We start from the raw sequence: 24,824 nt of genomic DNA on the forward strand, positions 1-24,824 counted from the left end.
ATGTTCTTACCTGTGGATCGAGGTCACATTGTTGTTGGCATTATGAAAAAGAACAAAAGGAAAGGGAGAGAGAAAAAAAAATAAAGTTTAGTCCCCTTAGAATGACCTCTGTTGTGTTGTACACAATTGTCCAACATCAGCTCTAACAATAACTGGGCGTAAAGACCTCTATCACCTAAATAATCAAGTACGGATGTAGTTGAAAATTGCTGTCAGTCTGAAGGCCAACATCTGAATGAAAGTGACAGACTCAGGTCTAGCTACTGGACAAAACCATTTATCTTAAAATATTTCACCCAGAGCGTGAGGGTCTAAGGTCTGAGACGGGGCTAAAGCAAAGCACAGGGAATCATGTTGGAAAGTACATCTTCATTGGGAGGCTATGGGATGTAGACAGAGTGATTGGGCTTGAATGTCAGCATTATAAGTAAGAGGAAGAAGTACTAGAAAGAGGTCATCCTCAGGTTACAGGAGGCAGGCCACACCAGGCACTGGACATTACACTGGTGGTTATTACGTGGCTGAAGAGTGGGCAGCTTCAGATGGTCATTCTGGTACATTTTGATCTTTTTTTTTTTAAGATAACATTTGGCCAGTGAAATGCAAAGAATGCATTCAAATCCCCTTATGAGATGTAATCTCACAATGAGGGGCCCATAATCAGTGAAAGGATTTTACTCAGTGCTCATGAAAATGGTTGAGTTGTCATTACTTGGTATTAATGTGAAAGTATGGTCCCTCTCAGGTGACACGTGGCAAATTCTATTCACCGATGAAGGTCACAACCTGCAGCTCAAAGCAGGAGATTTTCTTTTGTTTTGTTTTGTTTTTGGTTATTTATTTGGGACAAATACTACATACTAAAGAATTCATAAAAACGCTGAATGGAGTAATGTATCATTCTGTCTAAACCTGAATATTTAAAACAACAGCAACAGAAACACCAAACAAGTATGGATCCCTAACATTTGAAAATTAATCTGAGAAGAAACTTTAGAGGCGTTAAAAAGGTGAAATTTTGTGCCTTATCAACCTAAACCATGTTGTTAGCAGATGAATTCATAAGACATTTTCAGATTCTCTAAATCACCACCATAGACTGTATATAAAAGATGGGCATAGCCTCTGCATCTGAAAAGTGAAGCCACTGGAGAAGTGCTTTGGATCTGCTTTCTTGCTGGTGCTCAGCATGGGGGTGACTCTTCTGGTTGTAAAGAGAAGTATAGAAGCGTGCGGGGAAATGATCTGCAGCTCCTTTGCTCAGTGACTTTTTTTCTTGATGAGTTCATGGACTCAGTCATTAGTCTTACGGACTACATTTACTAAATTACGGTCACTGTTAGTTCAGATAGCAAGGTTAGCAAGGCAGGCCTGATTTCGACTGACACATTGCAATCATGATCTGATCCCTCACAGTCACAGCCAGATTTGCTCCATGATGTCTGGTGTCAAAAAGCTAAGATGGCGAAAACACTCAGCTAAACTTTGCAATGAATGGATGGCATCACATTGGCTACATACTGTCCATCTTTTATATAAAGTCTGTGGTCACAGACATAACTTGCCTCATCTACTAATATATTAATTTGCTTCTATGCAGATGATTAAAACCTGTAACATTACTGACTAAATCTAAAAGGCATCAGCTTGCTTTTCCATGCAGTGACCCAGGTTATGTGTGTTTCTACAGACAAAAAGGAGATAGCAGGAGATTACACAGCAGCTGACAATCACATGAAACAGAAGACTGTGGAGCAAGCATAGACAGTAGAAGCTATCAGAAGCAGCAGGTCAAGTAATACAATTATTATGATCACGGTAACAGATACACAGAGGCAGGCAGAGGGAAATCAAATCAGTTTACCCTGGCAGTTTTTGTTAATGTAGGGCCCGACCAGCACAGTACATTTGTGTCCCATAGTCATGCTGGCAGCATAGAAGATGAATATATCTGGACACAAATGATTTTCTGTCTGCGATATTTTCCAGATTGTGTTTTGTAATAGTAACAAAGAGCTGATTTTTATCTGTGGTAAATCTCAAAAGCTGATTAATAAGCTGTTCTGGATATATCTGTCGGGCCCTGGTTATTACAGATTCACAGAGGACAGGATTGAGCACCAAGCAGGCAAAGAGCCATGCATACAGGAAGACAAACAGTACTACTTCCTGCTATCCTAGCCTACAATCACTTTTGGTTAAATTAGCTCCATGTTATTCATAATCTTCCCTGTAGTTCACCAACCTTCCAATGGGGGAAGCTGTGGCGACGAGGACTCCTGGTGGTCTGAGTGTGCAGGGAGAGAGGGAGGGGCTGCTTGGGTGATGGAAGGAGGGGGTGTGGCTGAGCTAAGGGACACTGCTACACTGTTGGGGGGAGTGTCTGATGATGATGTAGGGGTGGCTTCTTTCTTAGAGGAAGTAGCTGAAGAACTAAGGGGTGTGGCTGTGGTGGTACTGGATGCAGGACCAGTGCTTCCCGTGGAGACCGCTGCTGCTGTTTTAACAACAGGAGTGGCCTCAGAAATAATGGGGGTGGCTGTGGAGGACATTAGTGTGGCTGAGGGGATGAAAGACTTGGCATCGATGTTGAGGGTTGATCCACCTACAGTTGTTGCAGGGTAGGTTTCTGCTGAAGTTAAAGGTGATAGATTGGTGGACACAGTGGAAGTGGGGGGAAGGTCTGAAGTGCTCTTAAAAGGGTTGAAATCAGAAGAGGTTTGCGAAGCAAAGATGGTGGTTTCTAGTGGGGCGGATTTTGTGAGGGAAGCAGTGGCAAGGGAGGGTGTGTTGGTGATGGGGGTGGTTGTCTGGGAGTCAGGAGTGGAACCCGGAGGGGTCTGGAGAACTGAATCAAGGAAAGAGAAGGTCTGGGAGACAGGGCTTAGATTGTCCCCTGTCATTAGAGCTAGGCTGCCGCTGACATCCCCAGTTAAACCATTCTTGGTGACTGTACTAGCTGCTGAGCTAATACTGTTTCCAGGTTTGGCTGAAACTTTCTCTTCATTTGCTTTTTGCCCATTTTTAACGGACACAGAAAAATCATCTAAACACATAGGCTCATAGGAGCGTGAAGACAAATCTGATACTTGGCTAACATGGGAACAGTTGGTAAAGCTTGCGGGTATTTGTTCAGGGGCAGAGGGTAAAGCAGGGCTGGGGACAGAGTTTGGAGCTTTGGGGTCACTAGAACCAGTATCAGCACCTGTGGCCCACTTAGGGGCAATTGAGGCTGGCGTGGGAGACACGGGCTGCTGTGGAGCCCCCCACTCCTCTGGAAGTCTTGCCCGACTCTTAGTCTTCCTGCCTTTTACCCTACCCCCTCCTCCACTCTCTCTGATCTCCCACTCCCAGTTCTCCTCCTCATCTTCGTCCTCCTCCGCCTCCCTTCTGCCTTTATCCTGCATCCCATGCTTGTCTGATTGGCTGATGTTATTCTCCTGGCTATCCAAGAAGTTGTAGACTTCGTCACGGCCCTTCCTCTTCTTCTTCCGTCGCCGCTGCTGCTGCTTCCCAGCTTCGCCCCCCGGTCCTACTCTCTCAGGGCTGAGGGGTTCAGAGTTGGAGGACGTAGCGCTGCTGTCATCCACTGACCCGCTGGGAGAGAGGATGGGAGCTGCCGAGGGGGAGGGTTTTATAAGAGGAGGAACCAATCACATACTGTGTCAGAGAAACACCTGCTAAAAAGCCATCAGATTATGGTTACTATAGTTGTGCTTGTTATTTCAGGTTTAAATGTGGTCTAACTGTTCGCATAAAAACTTAAGGTAGTGAAAATTATTTGATGCAGGGAAGATTGTGGGATTACTCGTAATTCATGTTGAATTACTGGTCTTGATGGAATAAGCTAAAGAACCCCTTCTTATACAGTCGAGCATCCCTTCTCTATGCTCTGCTTTGCGAGTAAGATAAAAAAGTTAGGCTTAAAAGTGCAATATGTGGGATAGCTTAATTTATGAAGGGTTTCTGTGGTTTCCCAAGAGCGCGCAGTGGTGCTTGATATTTTATCGACATTTCTGAACTTCTACAGTACATGGACATCAGAGCACCCTGCCTTTTCTGCCTACTATTGCCAGATGCTGTTACAGAATACAAATGATTTAACAAACATTCTGCTTGATGATATGTTATAGAAGCTACACAATCTCAGCTTTGTGCAAGGCTAAACCAAACCCTAACCAGCAAGTTCTCTCATTAATCCTGGTCTTCAATGGCTGCATGTTAAGAGTTTAAGCCCTCACTGTGCTTACTGTTGCACTGATTGACTGCCTGCCCTTCAACACGACTGAGAAAAGAATGGAATCGTAAACCATTTTCATATACACACACCGTAAATATTGTGAGTAGTGTAAAGGCCTTTACACACCAGACATGTGTGAATGTTTCTTCCTGTTTTTAATGCAGCTGTTCACACGACCACATTTACTTTTTCAGATAATGTTTGATTTTTCTGACTTTTGCAAGCAAACAAACAGATCTGACCAATCAGAACGCTGCATTTAGCAACATGTGAGCTTATAGTGCAAAACACGCACCAATACACTGAATATACAGTGATGTGGGAACAGTAAAATAATACAATTTTTCCTCAGACACACAGCTACACGCTGCTCCGGGTCAGTCGGCTCTCTGAAATTATTCTCTGCCTCCTCAGATGTGATCCCAACTCTGCCAACAAGAGCTCAAACTGCCCACTGACATCCTGAAGTATGTGTGAAAGTGGCTGTGATGCAGCTTCAACTCCGGAATCAAACTATGAAACTCTCCCTGCTGCTGCTTTCTCATGAGTTGGATGAACCCAGAATCTCTGTTTCTTCCTTCTCTTGTTCAGAAACATCACAACCTCATTATATCACCGCTTGATGCCGACTTCATTTTTTTCACAGTGCGTTTTATGAGGACGATTTAGTCGCAAAAACGCAACGCGTCTGGTGTGTCTGTAGGTTACACAACAAGTTCACACCTGAATTTTGCAACGCGTCCGGTGTATAACGGCCTTAAATGTGGAGTATTCCCTGATGTGTGCTACATGTGAGAAAGGACAACTGTAAAAAAAAAAAAATATCCCAACCCAATTAACCAAAAATCATATGAAGTTGATGTCTGATAACACCCACAGACTGTATTTAAGAAAACATTTAGGCAGCACTTTGTCTTCTGCCCTGAGGGCAGATGAACATTATCCTGACTCTTTAGACCATCTTTGGGTTCCAAAGTGGTACCCACATGAGGATATAATCCATCGCTAACTGGTGAGAGCTAACTTCAGTAGCTATCTCTGCAGCACAAGTTACAGGCATCCATGACATACAGTTATAGCTTTTAATTCTTCACATCCTGTTAATAATTTCAATTTTGGCCAATAATTTAGCAGAGCTAGGCTAAATTCCTACCATGATACCTCTGTTTACCTGTAAAGATAAAAGGCTTCTATGAGTTTATCTGACAGACCAGCCAAAATTTAAAAAAAAAAAAAAATGAACAAGAAACTGTAAAACACTTGCCTATTATTACTGTGACCTGGAGCCTCGATTCATTCTCAAAAACAAAGAACAGACACTTTTTCAGAGCAGATGAGTTACTTTAAAATCCTACTTGTATATTTTTTTTAACTGCTGAAAGTTTTCGGTGTGGTGTGAAGACAGTTCATTTTTAGCAACATTTTATCATTTTGACCACCAGTGATATGATTGGACTGGAGAAACAACTGTAAGTTGGTACTGTAGAAGACACTATGACAGAATTACTGAGTTCATGATAACATGTATTAGCACTGCACTTGGAAAACACAATAGGCTATATGCTATAATATGCTATACGACATGCCAAGCAGGAAATATACAGTAAAATCATAAAGTGAGGTTTGATTTGCTGGGCTGGTTTCCAGTGATAGTAACCATAGTCTGACTGCTTTTAGGCTCCTTTATGTACAACATTTTGAACAGTTTAATCCAATAAGTCGTATGTGATGGTGCCTGCTTTTATAAATACATTCAACCTGTATTTGTTTTACTCACCTGTTGCTTTTTCTCTGTGGCTCTGTAAAGACTATAATGGATAATATGTGTATAAAATGTTTTTACCATAAATATCTTTATAGAAGACATTTTAAAGCTACATAATGTTTGCTTGGTGCTGCCACATTTGGCTGGATATACTGTAAACTTACATTTCACATGCAGCTATTTATCTAAATCTTGTAAATATCTGTGGGACCTTTTTAGGACCAAAGAGTAGACTGTGATTGGAAGTCTACTGAATATTTTTTTAAGTGAACACATATTTAAGGCTTATTGTTTATTTGGTCATCACTCTTTCATGATAATATCAATAAAGTAAAATGAGAGGAAGTAAAAGCTGAAACATGGTTATATAATCTTGTGCAGATTTCTCAATGAAGTCTGGACAAAACTGCCAGTCAAACAGTAAATGCAGGTTGCAAATGTCTTTCTGCAGTAATATGTATCATTCTCAATTTTTAAACATCATCATCATCATCATGGACACAGAGCTGGTCTTACAGGGAGCAGGCGCACATGCCAGAAAAAAATAAGCACACTGGGAGAGCAACATAACTTTGAAGCAACAGAAACAGAGAAATGTATCCAGTGCATCTAACACAGGGAGCAATGCAAGCACGCAAGACCAAAATCAAAGGCATGCACATCTACTAAATGCACATTCAAACACACTTAAATCACATCAACCATTAGGAATGCATTCAGAATCATAAAACAAAAAAAAAAAGTGGACAAAGCAAAAAATGTTCAGCTTGCACTGAAATGATCTCCTTATTTGTCCGTTCCCACTATCTTCTCCTATTTGAGGAATCACAGTCGGCTATGGCTTTTTCCTCTGAGTCCTTATTTCCCAATTATTACTGACAAGCACTTCATTAGCTCAGAGAGAACAAGAAACAGAAAGATGAACAGACAGAAACAGACATACTGTAAAATAATCTATGACTTATCCTCCCGTCTCAGACTGCTCATCAGCTCTTTGTCTGTCTAAAATATTATTCCAGCTCTAGTTTTCATCATCCTAACTACAGTCTTACATCACTGCTTATTAATGGAAATCTAGAAAAAGGTGCAATCCCCTCTAAATCTGGCACCTTTCCCACCATCTTTAAACTGATTGAAGTTGCTATTTCCTGCCCATGACCTGATGCTTCTCCCAGCTATAAACAGCACTAAAGAGAGACAAGAGCAGGGATATTATCATCTATATTTAATGTGATAAGGTATTTAATGGGAGTACTGCTTAATTTGGAGTCTGGCAAACTGCCATGAAATACATTAAGGTTGGAGCATGGGCTGCTTCGAACACATCACCCACCCGTGCAACAAACACAGTTCTATGTAATTTTGTGCAAAGATGCTTCTTTTTACAGTTTAGCACAGACAGAGCAGCAGCACAGTGGACACAGCAGGCCTTAAACATGGAAGAGTAAACATGGAAGAACAGAAGCCTGTTTGGAAAGCGCGTCATCAGCATCCTGCAGAAGTATCCCTACACTGACTTGCACACACAAATGAAAAAACATAAAGTTTGGTAAATCAGACACAGCACGAGTTATAAATGACTCTTTCATATTGATAAAGCACCTCAGTGAGGACACTTCTTACAGAGCACAGACAGATCCATTTTAATCAAACGATGAAAAAAAAGGTACTTTTAGTAAGGTTTTCTGACTTTTTTTTGCTTCATTAGATACTCAGTGATATGAGACAGGGAGATGTGGAGGGACATGACTCGCCATCACCCCAAATCTGGGCTTATTTTTTCTGCCTGCCAACAGGGATGAGCTATCCATGCTCACCCACGCTTAAAGAAAATGTGGAAAAAAGAAAGTATAACAAACTTTTAAGATGTTTCTTTTACAAAACATGTTTCAGTGTAGTGTAAAATCAGTTCTATCAATAACAAAACAGGACTTCAGCATCAGTGGAATACTTGCAGTTTGGTCCAGAAGATTTTGGACAATGACATTTAAAAAAAAAAAAAAAAAAAAAAACTGCCTCTGTACACGACCACAGTGGGTTTTAAAAATCAAACAATCAAGATGTGACTGAAGCGCAGACTTTCAGCTTTAGTTCAAGGGTTCAATAAAAGCGCTGCAATAATTATTTAGGAGTTACATATTGATTATGTCAGGAATTATACAAAGACCCCCATTTTCAGAGGCTCAGAGGTAGCTGGAACACATGAACATCACCAAACGCTGCGTTTCCTCCTGTCTGACAGGTTTATTTTGATTTTTCAGCGCGATGATGGCTTCCTTCACTTGCATCGACATCTCTTAACACTTAATGCTAAATTATTTGAATGAAAGCTGAGAGCCTGCACTTCGCATCATGTTTGTTTGACATAAATTCTAATATTGTGGAATACAGAAGCAATACTACAAAAAGTGTTTAATTGTCCAAAAACTTATGATTCTAAATGTAGTACAGAGCCCCCTTGGTGCACATTATACTCTGTAACTGTTGTGTGGATATATGTGTATTTAAGTTTTAATGTGATGTGAACGATGGACAGCAGGGGAGCTTTGAGAGAGGGGACGAGGACCGAGCACAGATTCATTGCATTAATTTTATTGTTTTGATGGAACCCTTGAAAAACAGGTTCTGGGTGTTGCTGGCACCTGCTGTTCCACTTTTATACCATTAACTCTGGAACACCTGATTAGAACACAGCCATTGCTAATGTAATTAATACCACCTGTGATTTACCGCTGCGACAAGTTACCTTGAAAATACCGTCAGGTACTGCTGGTAACATTTTTAGGATACAGTGCACTTGGCACAGACTATTTTGTAAAGCTCTAATTGGAATACAAAGTTAATCATATGAAACCATAAAATTTGCTCAGTTATGTGGGGATCAAAGGATCAACAAACTGTAAATATTTGCAAAATATGGCCGCTAGTGTATAAAATTGTGGTCAAATGTTCTGCTTGATGTCTCACAGGTGAACATTTCCACAGTCTCAAAGTTATATTGTCAAACAGTGTCAAAATGCACGCCCTACTCAAGTAAGTTTTAGTGTAGTTAACTAAATGATAGTCAGGATAAGCATCATGCATATGTGAAATGAAACACATACATTTGTCCTGGCAGTTTTTTAACCTGACTTACATTAGTGTTGTGTCATTTTATACTTTATAAAACTCAGAAAAAAGCCTCCCATATTCTGGATACTAAAGATTTACTTCTTCTAATACTATACGTGGCACCATATAAAAGTCTTCCTCATTCTGGTTTACGGAATAGGTTTAAAGTGCTTAACAACAAGTGACAAAATCAAAAAAAAATAAGTCACAGCAACAAGGTTAAATCCCAGATTTGCTTATCTAAAGATTACATTAAAGTCTTGATTGTTGTCCTTATTATGTAGCTGGTATTTTTTGTGATGGCTACAGGCTCTTCCCCGATGTGTGACGTATCCTAGGATGTGTGTTTTTCTTTATTAAAGATTGATGCATCCATTAAAGTAGCCTTTAATGGTCATTATTGTGCTGGAAAAACCTTTTACACCTAAAAGCTCCTCACCTTTGGGTTTGAGGAGACAGATTTTGAAATGATCTGTGGTGTATTTTCATCTGTGTCACTGATGCAATCAGATCTGCTCCAACAGAGACTAAACCAGAACAGAAACTGTTACATAACTGCTCGCTGGCTTTAAGCTAGCAGGGCTATCTTTAGTACAGCAACAGACAGAATACAGAAAAGCTAATGAATAAAAATATTACTAAATGTTTAATAAGTCCTACCTAGAGTGGAAACTTAGAAAGTCATTTTAAAAGTTCAAGCGGAGGCTTTAGAGCCCTTGAATTTTTATTGCAGCACATTTTCATTTGACCCTTGACAGCAGGGTATATAAGAAATACATATAAAAGTATTTGCAGGAGAATATGCACGTCTCTATTCTAGTTTCTAACATGTTACGGTTACATAGGAAAACTGCAAAGTCATGCTCCTGTGGGTCTGTGTTTACGTTACCTGACAACCACAAATTTAGTTGACGTCCAGCTGCTACTCACTCCAGCAGCTCATGATTAACATTAAAATTTCATAATAAAGGCAACTAGAAATGTCATGCGGTGGATTAAATCTCCTGTAGGCTGCTGTTTTCCTCTTCACTGCACGAACTAACAAAGACCTAAAAACAGTGTTCAGCTATAGTATTTAAATTGGTCACCGCCAGTCACATCTGTCTGTCGATCCAGTTTGTCAGTTGATAAGGAAAGTAGCTGGATGCACAGAGTAAAGCCATAAGGTCACCAGCAATGAAACAGCAGAGCTGGGAGGGTTCCAGCGATAGTGAATACTGGAAAAGGCTGCCCTCTGCTGCTGAAAGCATGCCCTGAACAGGGTGTCACCGCCGTCCCCTCCTGCTCTGCCTTTGCCTCTCTTCACTAGTTTTAACACAAGATCTTAGCCTTTATTAAATTAAATGTGAGATATGTACATCAATTAAGACTTTTGAGTTTAAGTTTGGGCTGCAGCTCTATTTACTGCTGCTGCTGTAACTCATTTGGTCTGGGAAGGTTTATGAGCCCTCTATATATTGATCAAATGGTCCTCCACTTATTCTCCTGTCTCCCCCCTCCCCTGCTGCCCCAGAATACAGTATTACATGCAACCAAGCCCCTCTATGATACCTGCAGAGTGATCCATAGAATGGATTCCTGTGCCACCGGAAGAAAACGGATCACTGGTTTTAAAGGGACTGCTCCCACTGGTGGTTTTGCTTTCCACACCAAAAAGGCTTGAACTCTTCTGGGCGTCCATGGCTGGATTCATCCCGGTCTGGCCAAAAGTAGAGCTCATACTGGTCTGGAAAGGTGACATGCTGGACCCCATGGTCCCTCCCATCCCAGATTGAGAAAAGCCTGATAGAGAGAAACAACATAAAGTTACATCACCAACAGACAACGTTCTCTTTAAACCCCGTATACTTTACACATATACCACTTGCTGCCTGAAAAAAAGTTCAATCTTGAGGTAGATTAAGTGATGTTGCTTTATGAGTTTCTGCAATAATAATAAGTGAATGTTGCTGATACTTAAACCTGCCTATATTGTATATTTTTTCATGCATCTCAGTTTTTGCAGTGCTGCGATTTGTTTCCAGCATATTAATCTCATGATGTGTGTTTCTAACCACAGAAAACAAGTTACGTTCACTTTCATCAAACTGCCCAGCTACTAGTCCAGATTTCCTTAATGAAAATGGTTATACCTCAATGTCTGTGGTGGGAAAGATGCACCGTTTGCATTTTTACAATGTTTTAATTAAGAGTTATTGATGCCAGAAGCTTGAATCAATTAATATATTTCCAGCTAGAGTAACATCAAAAACGTCCCAAAACACACTCCTGCAGAGTCGCACATATGGCTCAACTCGCTGTTATTTAGAGTCAGGAGTTTTAAAAGTCTCACTGTTTGTATTGTATCTTTGCGGTACGGACAGCTGAAACAGTCAAACAACAGCTCAGACAGCAGCTTCAGTCGTGCGAAGAAGAAAGTTTTTCACAGGAGAGTCCCTGTGAAAAACTACCCCCCCCTTACTGCTGCCATAACAATTAAGAGTTTATGTAGCAGCCAGGTGCTGCTAATCAAACGGTCCTGATTAACTGATCATTAGCAAGTGTCTGCCAGTCTTTGCAGGAGAGACATCCCAGCAAATTCACCGCAATGTCAGACCATGCAATGCTCAGAGAAACTATGAAAAACCCAAGAGCTACATCTCAGACTCTACAGGCCTCGGTTAGCATGTTAAATGTTAAAGTTTGCGACATTACAATTTGAAAAAACTATGGCTTGTTTGGAAGGGTTTCCAGGAGAAAGTCTCTTCTCTCTGAAAAGAACATGGAAGCACAGCTTAGGGTTGCAAAGTTACATCTGAACAAACCAGAAGACAACAGCCCCTCCTCCAAAATCAGCCCCTCCAAGCTGGGCTAATGTTTGTATAAAGCCACCTCCTCCAGCTTGTCTTGGAGGACGAGCTGGAGGAGGTGGCTGGGGAGAGGGAGGTCTGAGCTTCTCTGCTTAGGCTGCTGCCCCTCAACCTGGACCCGGGTAAGCGGAAGAAAATGGATGGATGGATGGATTTTTATGTTTCTGTAATGGTTAAAAACCACCAGTATGAGCAAGCATTTTAATAAAAATGTTTAATGCTAAAATATAATTTTTATTAATCCTGAATTTTCAAATTTAATTTATAAAAAAGCTGATTTTTTTTTATTAAGACACCAAATTATAGTTACTTGCATTCTTAAACAGAAAAATTAATTGTAGTGGTTAAATGTTATACTTGATTAATTTCTGACTTCTCAGAGGAGTCCGTGTACCTGCTCATATTTAGGCATAAGAACATGAATTTAACTTGTTATCTGCCCAATAATTAACAATATAACTTTTAGTTTTAACCAAGTTTTTGACTGATTTCTAAAACATTTGTGTTTCATGTTTTTAGGTGGTCTAATAAATTTAGTAAGTGTTCTATGTTTAGGGGTGTACCAGTGATGCATTCAACCCCAAGTATACTGTCCCAGCTGTTAGAGCATGGTGGTGGTAGCATCATGTCCAGGGGCTGCTTTGCTCCCAGTGGTGCTGGTACACTGAACACAGTGGTTGTAATTGTGAATGAGGGAGACCATCTCAGAATTCCTCAGCATAACCTCAGCAGTAGAATGGATGAAGTACTAAAGCACATTTTGGAATGGCCTTTCCAAAATTCCAAAGCTTCTGACTGCTAAGAAAAGCATTAGTTTGCAGAGGCAATAATGACACAGGAGGCGCAAAAGTAAAATGGACCTATAAATGTGTCACGCTTGCTGCTGTCCTTTGTCTTGTTCAGGCTCCACTGATCTGCCATCCCACCCATAGGACCTGAGCAAGAGAAAGAGCCAGACAGACAGAGCGACAAAGACAAAGAAAATTGGCAAATGGAGAAAGGATGGCAGAGACAGAGAGTCAAAGAGAGAGAAGCAAAAAGAAGGAAGGAGTGGAAAGAGAGAAGAGGAAGATGAGGAGCAGAACGAAATGAAGCAACGGTACAGAACATAAAAAAAAAACAAAACAAATGGGCAGAGCAAATGTCAGACATTGCAAATAAAATCAGCATCTGAATCTACCTGCATTTTATTCGGATGCATGCAGTAACAAAAACTGTAGACACATATATGTATGCAACAAAAAAAAAAAAAAAGTGTACAAATGCCTCAAATGTCATGCAGTAATGGTTTTTTGGCAAAAGACTTCCAACATGGATACTGACTGCTGAAAACCTCCTTTCTAACACTTAGAATGACCAACATTTAGAAAATGTGCTGGGTGTTTACAGAGGTCTGGGCCATTTTTTCTTGTGGCCTCTGTAGGTGGTAGAGTGATAAAATGACTTGCAGTCCATCCACCCTCACCAGACAGGTAGTCAGAGCTGAAGGCAGGCTGTCCTGGTGGGTCTTGGCGTCCACCTGATGACATCATTGATGGCATCATCCCTGGACCTGAGGACATAAAGAGCATTATCACTATCATTCTGAACTGAATATATTATAGTGTAACAGGTTTTCTGTTTAGGTTGTCATCTTTGCCTTTGCAAACCTTATCTGTATATCAAGAATCTTCAAATACTATTGTGCAATCGATTTCTTTATATTTTCAGTATACTGTATAACACTGCAAAGATGTATAAACATGACTTTTTTTTCTTTTTTTTTTTAGTTTTGTACTACACTCCTCCAAACATACTGGAACAGTGAGGCCAACCCTTTTATTTTTTACTGTAGACAGAAAACATTTGGCTTTGACGTTAAAAGATAAATATGAGAGAAAAGATCAACATCTCAGCTTTTATTTCCAGGTATTCACATCTGGATCAATTACACAGTTCAGCACCTCTGGTCTGAACTCACCCATTTTTCATGTGAGCAAAAGTTATGACAGGTGTGTTTTGTGGCTCGGGTGTGTCCTGCTATACTGATTATTCAAACAATAAGTACCGCTGAATGTCAGGTTCAGATTTGGTTTTTGCCTGTGCAGACTGTGCATTTATAGTTAGAGGAGTAACCAACATGAAAACTAGAGAGCTGTCTGTGGGAGAAAAACGTTTCACCCACATTAGCAGCTTTAAAGTTTCAGTTGCTGCGACAATTTCCTTCATTTGGAAAAAAAAGACCTTCATCACCGTTTTTAGTCGCTAATCAGGGATTGAAGCATAACGGTCGCTAATACTAATGGCAGCACCCACTAGCAAACTGTGGTGATAGCAATCCTTTCCGCAATCTAATACACACACACACACACACACACACACACACACACACACATGAAAGGAAATGTTTTTCTACTGGGAAACAGCTGGAGGAGCCCTTCATCAACCACCTGCTTAACAAGTGTAGACAACTTTGTAGCTGCTCCATCCACCGCTGTTTGTTGCACACAGCAAAAAATCTGCAGTAAATCTTCAAAAGTTAAAAATATGCAGATGCAGATGAACTACTAATAAGACAAAAATATTTCTTAGCCGATTATTAGATTAATTGAGGGAATAATCAATAGAATACTTGATTACTAAAATAGTCGATAGTTGCAGCCCTCCTGTGGTGAAAGCCTGGAAAAGCATCACAAAAGCAGAATGCAAAAGTTTAGTAATGTCAGTGGGTCACAGGCTTGATGCCGTTACATCAAGCAAAAGATTTGCAGCTCAATATTAACACTTCTTCACTTTAATCTATTTTATCTGTTCCAAAAATTTTGCACCCAAGAAAAATGGGTGGGTTCAGACCAAAGGTGCTGTCTTCTGAGCTGTGTATCAGATCCAGATGTAAATACTTGGAAATAAAAGCTGAGATGTTGATCTTTTGTCTCATATTTATCTTTTAATGTCAAAGCCAAATGTTTTCAATCTACAGTAAAAATAAAGGGATTGGCCTCGCTGTTCCAATACTTTAGGAGGGGAGTGTATTTGTAGTTTTCCTTTGGCCAAACCATGCATTTTCAGCTGTGACTGCCCTACATGTTCCTCCCAAGCACATTGAGCACTCTGCAGGGCTCCTTTTAAAACTCTCCTCATGGAGAGTGAGACAGAGACCCAAAAAGTGCGGCTCAGTCAGTCTGTCTGCAGCTCTGCTCTGTCAGCTGTCTGCCCCTTCAGACGGGCCCTGTTTCCAAATCCTGCCTCTCCGTGCTGTATGTGTGTCTGTGTTCTATCATTTGACAGTGAAGCAAGCAGACACAACACACTGCTGAAGGGACTATCACCATGGTTACGCAAGTAGAAGATGACAGCATCTGTGGTTTCCCCTGGCAACACAAGCTGTCAGCGGATGTGTCTTAGAGGATCGATGCATGCCCGCCACCAACTGAGGCACACCCCAGGACTCACCAAACACATTCACAAGCACATGTATACGATGGAAAAATCTAAACAAAAATCATCACTATTACAAGCATGTGGAACAGAAAGAGTCAGACTTTCACAGTTCCTTTGAGTGCTGTATAATAAAAGAAGCTGAAAGGATAATATAGTCTATTAACTGAAATAAAGGGAGTGTTTGCACTGTGGAATCCATTAATTCCCATTAGCAGCACAGAAATAAAACTAGCTATACATCATAATCTTGTCATAACAATGAAACACTGCTATTTACTAAATAATTCAATACTGACTCTACCAGGAGCCATTACATCATTAGTCATTTAGTCTTACTTATACAGCTATTTTACTAAGAACCACAAAACCATGTTCAACATGTAAAAATCAGCTGCCACTTAATACCATCATGCAGAAATTCAGTGAGATCTACTATGCTGGTTGATGTTAATACTGAATATGGTAAAGGTTTACAATAACACGGTCAACTTATGGCCACCTGAAGCTTTCCATTTACAAAAGGTCAGCCAAAGGGAGAGAGGATGAACTGAGGGGCTGCATCAGGAGCCCAGAATAAGATCAGTAAGTATTAGTTTGAACTGTGAATCATGCAAAGCTACTTTAGTAAAGTCCAAAAATTAAAAAAAAATAGATAGCTTGAAATGAAATCAGCTGTGATCGTTACTTCCTCCCTTTGCATTTTACACACAGCAAGAATTATATTATGTATCTGTCCATGGTGCTGAAATACACATATAAAAACTGTCACTGTAGCCAACAGCCAAAACTGATTGTAACTCATTTGTGTACCTGAATGCACATGCACAGGTTTAGACTGAAAAGCTGTTTTCTCTCCAATTTACTGAGGGGAAACAGGGACAAATACTTTTGGCTGTGGCCCAGTACCACTGTAATGGTGGATACTGTGAATAATTAACAAGTGTGCATTAACTGGAAGTTTGGGCCCAGTGGATCTAGCCTGAGTGTGCCTGTGAGAGCCAGTGTTGCTTTGTGGCTCTGAGCATTTTTTGGGTCTACAGCAGCGCACGCACGCACGCACACACACACACACACACACACACACACACACACACACACACACACACACACACACACACACACACACACACACACACACACACACACACACACACACAAACATTAACTGCAGAGTCATTCTAGACACAACGTCACAGCATTCTTTTCTTTTTTGTCTGGTTTCCTACGAGTAGACTGCTCTTCAGCTATCAGTCTCTCAATCTGTTTTTGCTTCATTGCAAGCACATTTTTCACGTTTTCATTAATGTTGCCTTTGCTACATTTGTATGTGTATTACAAAGATATTACTTTATCCAAAAAAGAAAGACTGGGTTAAGAGGTGCGTAAACATTCATTTCAGCTTGTAGCTAAAGTATTTTAGCTTAAGGAGCTAAAGTACAGAGCAGCCAAAGGTATTGTTAGAGGCAGTTATACAGTGGCTTGCAAAAGTATTCAAACCTGTTGAACTTTTCCATATTTTGTCACATTACAACCACAAACATAAATATATTTCACTGGAATTTAATGTGAAAGACCAACACAAAGTGGTATACAATTGTGAAGTGGAACGAAAATTATACATGATCCAAAACATTTTTTACAAAAAAACCCCCTGAAAAGTGCGGTGTGCAAAAGTTTTCAGCCCCCCTGAATCAATACTTTGTGGAACCACCTTTTGCTGCAATTACAGCTGCAAGTCTTTTAGAGTATGTCTCCACCAGCTTTGCACATCTAGTGACTGAAATTTTTGCCCATTCTTCTTTGCACAACAGCTCAAGCTCAGTCAGATTAGATGGAGAGCGTTTGTGAACAGCAGTTTTCAGATCTTGCCACAAATTCTGGATTGGGTTTAGTTCTGGACTTTGACTGGGCCATTCTAACACATGAATATGTTTGGTTTGAAACCATTCCATTGTAGCCCTGGCTTTATGTTTAGGGTCGTTGTCCTGCTGGAAGGTGAACCTCCGCCCCAGTCTCAAGTCTTTTGCAGACTCCAACAGGTTTTCCTCCAAGATTGCGCTGTATTTGGCTCCATCCATCTTCCCATCAACTCTGACCAACTTCCCTGCCCCTGCTGAAGAGAAGCAGCCCCAGAGCATGATGCTGCCACCACCATATCTGACAGTGGGGATGGTGTGTTCAGAGTGATGTGCAGTGTTAATTCTCCGCCACACATAGTGTTTTGCATTTTGGCCAAAAAGTTCAATTTTGGTCTCCTCTGACCAAAGCACCTTGTTCCACATGTTTGCTGTGTCCCCAACATGGCTTCTGGCAAACTGCAAACAGGACTTTTTATAGTTTTAACAATGGCTTTCTTCTTGCCACTCTTCCATAAAGACCACATTTGTGGAGTGCACGACTAATAGTTGTCCTGTGGACAGATTCCCCCACCTGAGCTGTGGATCTCTGCATTTCATCCAGAGTCACCATGGGCCTCTTGGCTGCATCTCTGATCAGTGCTCTCCTTGTTCGGCCTGTAAGTTTAGGTGGACGGCCTTGTCTTGGTAGGTTTACAGTTGTGCCATACTCTTTCCATTTCTGGATGATGGATTGAACAGTGAGATGTTCAAAGCTTGAGAAATCTTTTTATAGCCTAATCCTGCTTTAACCAACCTCTGAGGCCGTCACAGAGCAGCTGTATTTGTACTGAGATTAGATTACACACAGGTGGACTCTTTTTAGTCATTAGCAGTCATCAGGCAACTTCTAAATGCAATTGGTTGCACTCAGAGAAAAGGGGGCTCAATACTTTTGCACACCACACTTTTCAGTTTTTTATTTGTAAAAAAATGTTTTGAATCATGTATAATTTTCTTTCCACTTCACAATTGTACCACTTTGTGTTGATCTTTCACACTAAATTCCAGTGAAATATATTTATGTTTGTGGTTGTAATGTGACAAAATATGGAAAAGTTCATGGGGTATGAATACTTTTGCAAGCCACTGTAAATAAATAAAGGATCTACACAGCCACCATGACGTCACCCACCAGTTAGGGAAGTCCTGTGAAGCCTTGAGCTTTACAAGGGGTGGGTGTTACTGTGAAACCGTAACAGGAAACTGCTGGTCATTGTCTAACGAGTTGTGATTGTCAAATTGTTAGCCAAAGAGCATCTGTCTGACTATAATCTACAGAAGGCACTTCCTATTTTACTCAATATGACTTGAATCTAGTGACTGAGCCCATAATTTCATCAGGAAAATGGTGACTGAAGAAGGAAGCCGTAGACTTCTGTACTTCTGTATAGCTGGACTTCCAGAAGAGCCACCTCTTGCTGGCCACTAGAAAGAATGCAGGTTTAAGGCACTTCCATTTTCTTCACTTCACTTCCAGAAGCCTCATCCATCTTTTATATACAGTCTATGTTAACAACTTGAAGTTTACCTGCAGTTTACTTATTCATACAATATAGACAAGTCATGCACACATTTGCAGCATATCAGTAGAAAATAACTGCAGTATTTGTCACAAATTCTAAGGATATGTCAGAGAAACTATGGGTACTATACATATTTTACAAGTAGCTGATAGTTACCTGAGTAAAAGAATTTAAAATGTGGTAGTGCTTTATGTCTGAATAGTTTGAGGTGTTCTTCTCTGCCCTTCTTCCCCCTGCACCTAAGACACAGACACAGTCTCACACACACAGACACACACAACAGCATGTGTGCGCATGCACAGTCAGAGGCCAGACAGCCCTCTGAGGACGGCAGCCAGTATCAAGCCTCAAGGTCAAACACCACCTTTTTTTCAAACATTATTTTTATGTTATTTCTGCATCACTGGACTGGAAGCCCTTTCAAACTTTCTACCAGCAGAAACGAGTCAAAACATACCAGTAGGGAACACCACTAAAACAGCCCCAGTTTGAAGGAATACAGTTTGATGGGCTTCCCACTGTGCTGTATACAGCACCACAGGGTCTGGCACTTTTGCTCCTCTTATTTAAACCGTGTTCAGTTGCTATGGAAGTGAAGGAAATTGATTAAAAAATGAATTGCAAGCTTGAAACCTGATTAAATGTTAATGCTTAAAAAAAAAAAAAAAAAAAAAGCACTACTCAGGAACATAATGCAACTCAGATGTCATCTACCAATATAGCACACATATGACATAAATACCCATATGAGAGTTTGACATATTATTACAGTCAAGAATCAGATTCAACATTGCTCTAGAAAAACAACCCCCTCCTCCAAATAAATGTATTTAAAGGTAAGTTGCAGGAACAGATAATGAGCTGCTTTCAGATCGGGTGGATTGGGTGAGCTCACTGCCAGCTCACATCAGTTTTCTTTTAACTTCTATTTAAGCTCCAGTGCATCTGTATACCACACTGCAACCCACCTTTCCAGTGCCTTGTGTAACAGCACAGGGGTGCAGCTCTCTGGACCGTATCTTACAGGGGTGAAGGTAACAAGCCACCAATACTGAACTGAGATGAACTTCCCCTCTCATCGAGAATGAAGCTTCCAGATGATGGCAGTCAGCCTGTGGGCAATCCTGCTGCTGCTGTATTTACATCTCAAGGGTCAGTTTAGCAAGCTTAGTATGAAAGTAGTACTGAATGATCTCAATCTTCTGCTCATTTTAGTATTTAGGTGCATGTTTTATGATTTTGTCCCTCTTTTAGTTCGCTTTCTGCTTTTTCTGAAGGTCAGTTCTTCATATGGATTTCTGTTGTTTTTCCCGTCCTCTTTATTGTCTTGACTTATCTTGGGTTTACCTGTGCCTTATTGCACCTCTTTGGTGTGTTAGACTGCGTTTACACCCTCAGTCGTTGTCAAGCTATTGTCTAATTTTCCTTTTGTTTGTGAGTTCTCGGCTGCATTTAGCTCTGTGTTTCTTGGTTATTCTAGTCGTTTTACTGCCACCTCAGTGCAGTGCAGTGCTTTAGGTTTTTAAGACATGATTAGCCTTGAGCAAACCCCTAACCTGACTCCAATCAAATCATTTTTGCATTTGTATTCAAATGCAGTCAGCTGCTTAGAAACAGGGCAGCCTGTGGTAAAGGGGAGCTTAGAACTGTGAGAGATTTGCAAAACACAGAAGTACAGCCAAGAAAAGACTGAATTTATTCTTTTTTTAAATCAGATGTGCTTGGGACATCCCAGCATTTTACCCCAAAAAGTCTTGCTGAGAGATCTTTCACCATCTCAACCCCCTGATGTTATCATGCTGTCCTTGGCCTGTTCCTGCTACCTGCTAGTGGCTTTGTGCAGCTAAAATTGGCGTGCATATGTTGCCAATACTCCCTCCGTGCCAAGGACGGAGGAGGTTAGTGTCAAACTGCTGCATCCCATTCTCAGTCACAGCTGTCACTCTGGAGAGACATAAGCACTTAAGAGCCAGAGAGCGAGTTTAAAGGGAAGGACAGGAAAGTAAGTGAGGGGTGAAGAAGCCAACGGAAGGCCGAGCGATGCAGACGAGAGAAGAAAGAAAAGGTAATGGAGGTAGGGAGTGTTTTTAAACTGATCCATAAAATATATTTTAATTATCAGTTTATTACAGCTTGTTATTGTTCAGCGTTGCTGTGAATAAATGCATCATGGTGAGGAGGGGGGGTTGGAGCCTATACCAGCTGTCATATAGGGCGAGAGGAACACCCTGTACAGGTCGCCAGCCTGTCGCAGGGCTTTTCATTCAAATTGTTTGAATTAACTACACATAAAATGAATGATACAGAGTGAAAATAACGATCTAAAAGAAACAGTGATGTAAGAATGAGAGAAATGTTCAGGTCACTTGCAGTGGTGGACAGTAACGAAGTACAAATACTTCGTTACTGTACTTAAGTAGATTTTTCAGGTATCTGTACTTTACTTGAGTATTTACTTTTCTGACAACTTTTTACTTTTACTCACTACATTTTTACACAAGTATCTGTACTTTTTACTTCTTACATTTTCAAAACAAGCTCGTTACTTTAGGTTTAATGCGTCTGAGAAACGTTTGCATTTCCGGTCAGTGCGGAAGCCGGCTTTTGATTGTAAGCGGTTTTTTTCTTGGAAGTTGCAACAACAGGGTGGGAGGGTGGGAACAGACACCCCACACGGTAGAGGGAGAGGCTCCTGCAACGCTCGCTCGGAGACCGGAAAGAGCCAGAGGAAGTTGCGCTTTACATAGAGACTGCACGCCGGAACAGTGAGGACAATAAATGACAGAAAACGTAAAGGACAAAAAAAGTGTGTGCAGTTTGTCACACAGTGTGTCTGCTAGCTACAAGAACAGCTGCTGTGTTTTAAGGCAGAGCAAAGAATGAGCGATAACTTCACTCAGATGGAGAAAGATGTAAGAAAGAGGTAGAAACGTCCTCCAAGGAGCTACTTTTACTTTCTTACTTTGACTAGATTTCAGAGCCTGTACTTTTTACTTTTACTTGAGTACAGAAGTTGAACCAGTACTTCAACTTTTACCAGAGTAGTTTTTAACACAAGTACTTGTACTTCTACTTAAGTACAGAATGTCAGTACTTTGGCCACCTCTGGTCACTTGTTTCCTCTGTAAAACACACACTCCAGTTGCTCTGTAATAACAGAGAAATCCCACGGCCACTGATGAGCATAATCAATAATAAAAAAAAAATCCAGTATATACAACTCCCAATAAATGAATGTAACTGAGGGCACCTATGGGAGGATTTTAGAGGCACCTTTTTGTAATTTTATTACTTAATGCCCCATATTCTTCAGAACATATGTAACGCCTCTACTAAAACTTTCTGAAATATTCCAAAGGTACAAAATCTTTGAAAGACCTTTCAGGAATCTTTCCTCCTTCCACAGCAGGGTCAAAGCCTTAGGAGGCATTAGTCTCATGTCTTATTAAAAGCAGTGGGGGGTGGTTTCAAATTCTCCTAGAACAGAAAACAAACCTGGATTTATGGTCCATTAGACAAAAAATAAAAATGTGTTGGGCTGCTGAATCTCGACTAATCTAATAAGAAGCGAAATATCCTCTTTGAAGATGGAGTTTAAAGAGCAAAAACACAAATGTATCATATTCTGTGCATTTATTGCCCTGAAAGATGTCATGAATTTTTCAATTTGAAGTTTTTGACTCTGCTCTAGTAGCTTTGCACGAATCACGGTTCAAAATAATCCTTATAACCCCACCCCTTTTTCTGAATGGGTGGGGCTTCTGTGCTCATAGCTACAGATGCGTGCCTGAGATGGCCACACAGGGATATCCTTTCTCACTGACATCCTGCAGAGCCAAGAGCAGAGAGAAAAATGACCTTATAAATGACCTATTTTTTCAGTTTTATATCTAATTAAGCTCTTTATTTTGTGCATTTTTTTTTGTTGCAATTTTTATATTATTAACTTTGTTTTTCATGTTTTGGCTGATTAACAGTCACCAAACCTTTGGGAAAAATAAAGCACATATCAAACCTTATCCTATCCTTTTAGTAGGGATGCCTCCAGGTCTCAGAAAATACTTTGCAGAGTACAACTGAATGGCTTCAATTTAGTGACAAGCCGTAATAAACACAAACAATACCTTTTCTCTCTCTGCAACAGTATTATTAGTACACAGTATTACTTCAGAGGTTACAGTAAAACCATTTGAGTTCAAACACTGCTCTGTCTGTCTGTGAGGCTCAGGGTGTCACATCTGCTCAGCTGTCAGTCAGACATTTCCAGAAGTGCTGTAAAAGCTTCACTTATGTCATATTCACTTCAGCATATAAGCTGAACTCAGCACACACACGTCCTGATTATTGACAGTGACAGCCTAGGTGTGTGCGATGACCTCATTGCTGCCTCTGCTGCTCTGCCGTACTGCAGTCACAGTCAGTGTAACACACACGCATACAAATGCATGCACTCAGGAATGCAAAATGCCTCCAATGCGCACGCACACACACACACACGCTTCCAAGAAGAGAGGTCACCCCTCTCTCCCTCCCCTGTACCGTGATACCACACATACAGTAAAAGCATACTACTGCAGGGGTGTGTTAGCATGCTTCAACAAACACCGCCTCATCCTAGCTGGATACAAACACGAGCAGACTGCAGTAGCTTCCCCTCCATCGTGCTGCAACATGAGCCCACAGTCAGCTAAACTTCACTCTGGTTCATGTTCATCTGGAACATTTTAAACCTGCTGAGTTAGTTAGTTACTTTTTCTTTCTTTAAGTAAACAATAGTTCTTATATTATGTTTTTTGTTTTCTTTTTTCAAAGCTGTCAAACTCACGACACATTCAGCCCAATCTGATACTAAGTTGGCCAGAACATTTTTTTAAATATTTTAATTCTCAGGTTCAACATTTGATATGTTATCTTTGTTCGATTTTTAATCAAATGTTGAGTTTAAATAATTTACCAATAAATGGATTTGGTTTTTATTTACATTTCACTGAGTGTCACAACTTTTATGAAGGCTTTCTTTGAGGCGTATTTGTCACATTGTGTTTCTCTTCTTTAGACCGGTGTAAAGTGGGATGAGCCCACTCCTGCACAGTCCACTCTATAACGTAGATGCTGTTTGTGCAAAATGAGGTGCGAGGATGAAAAATGAGGCAGAAACAGGAGGTCTGTCCTCACTGACATTGAGGACACATGAGCTTCTGGCTTCCCAGGAAAGGAAGTAAACACCTCCTGCTACAGGATAACAGAAATCGAGGGACAGACGAAAGAGAAAAGCAGGCGGAAGGTGAAAAACTGAAGCTGAGAAGAACCTCTCCTGTCTCAGATAAGAGATCTCATTGATTAGTATTATTTCTGACGTGCCTTCACCTCCATCCAGGGCTGTCCGTCTGGCAAGCCATTATGTCAAAATTATTTCCTATTAATATAGAACTGCAGTCAAGTTCTATTATTCTGACTCTTAATGTTAACCAGGCCATAGAATGTGTCACAACTGGCTGGCTGACATTATCTCTAAGAACATTTGTCGTTCCTGTTCTCCCATCAAGGAACTGCTCACCCAAGCTGGAGGAGACCCTGAAATGAATCCTGCTGGGAGAAAAACTCCTAACATTACATCCTCTGCTCTTTGGAAACGTAACAGTGGTGGTGGATCCAGAATCAGGTTTGTTTCCATGTAGGTTTTTACATGCTAGCAATAAACCACACTGCTGGGGTAGATGACAGCCAAGAATACTGCAAAATATAATGAATCACCAAACAACTGCAAACACTGACATATATCTTTATAGAACAGAAAAGATTCTTAGTGTGCAGGTCAGAGGGTTCAGCTTTCAGTGCCCTTTATGTTTTCTGCTACTGAGTCATCTTTGAGCTGTAATTCCACACAATGAATACAGATATGAGTCTGGTATCAAAATGTATGTAAAAAGGAGACCCTTCAAATGCTATAACTTGTTTTGACCAGCCAGCGATCCCACATGCTGGTGTGACTCTTACAGAGAATGCACTCTGAAATTT

The 24,824-nt window shown here is 40.6% G+C and overlaps 1 protein-coding gene across 1 annotated transcript in view; it reads right to left on the reverse strand.

Moving 5' to 3' along the window:
* LOC115796050 (microtubule-associated protein 4-like) overlaps nt 1-24,824 on the reverse strand; it is a 121,165-nt gene that overhangs the window by 66,889 nt on the left and 29,452 nt on the right. The window contains exons 3-6 of the mRNA XM_030752263.1: nt 13,431-13,517; nt 12,826-12,900; nt 10,668-10,898; nt 2,246-3,616 (exon numbers count right to left, since the gene is read on the reverse strand). Of these exons, the coding sequence (XP_030608123.1) occupies nt 2,246-3,616; nt 10,668-10,898; nt 12,826-12,900; nt 13,431-13,517 (1,764 nt within the window). The remainder of the gene's footprint in view (nt 1-2,245; nt 3,617-10,667; nt 10,899-12,825; nt 12,901-13,430; nt 13,518-24,824) is intronic.

Source organism: Archocentrus centrarchus, chromosome 17 (genome assembly GCF_007364275.1).
Source record: "Archocentrus centrarchus isolate MPI-CPG fArcCen1 chromosome 17, fArcCen1, whole genome shotgun sequence".
Taxonomy (NCBI): domain Eukaryota; kingdom Metazoa; phylum Chordata; class Actinopteri; order Cichliformes; family Cichlidae; genus Archocentrus; species Archocentrus centrarchus.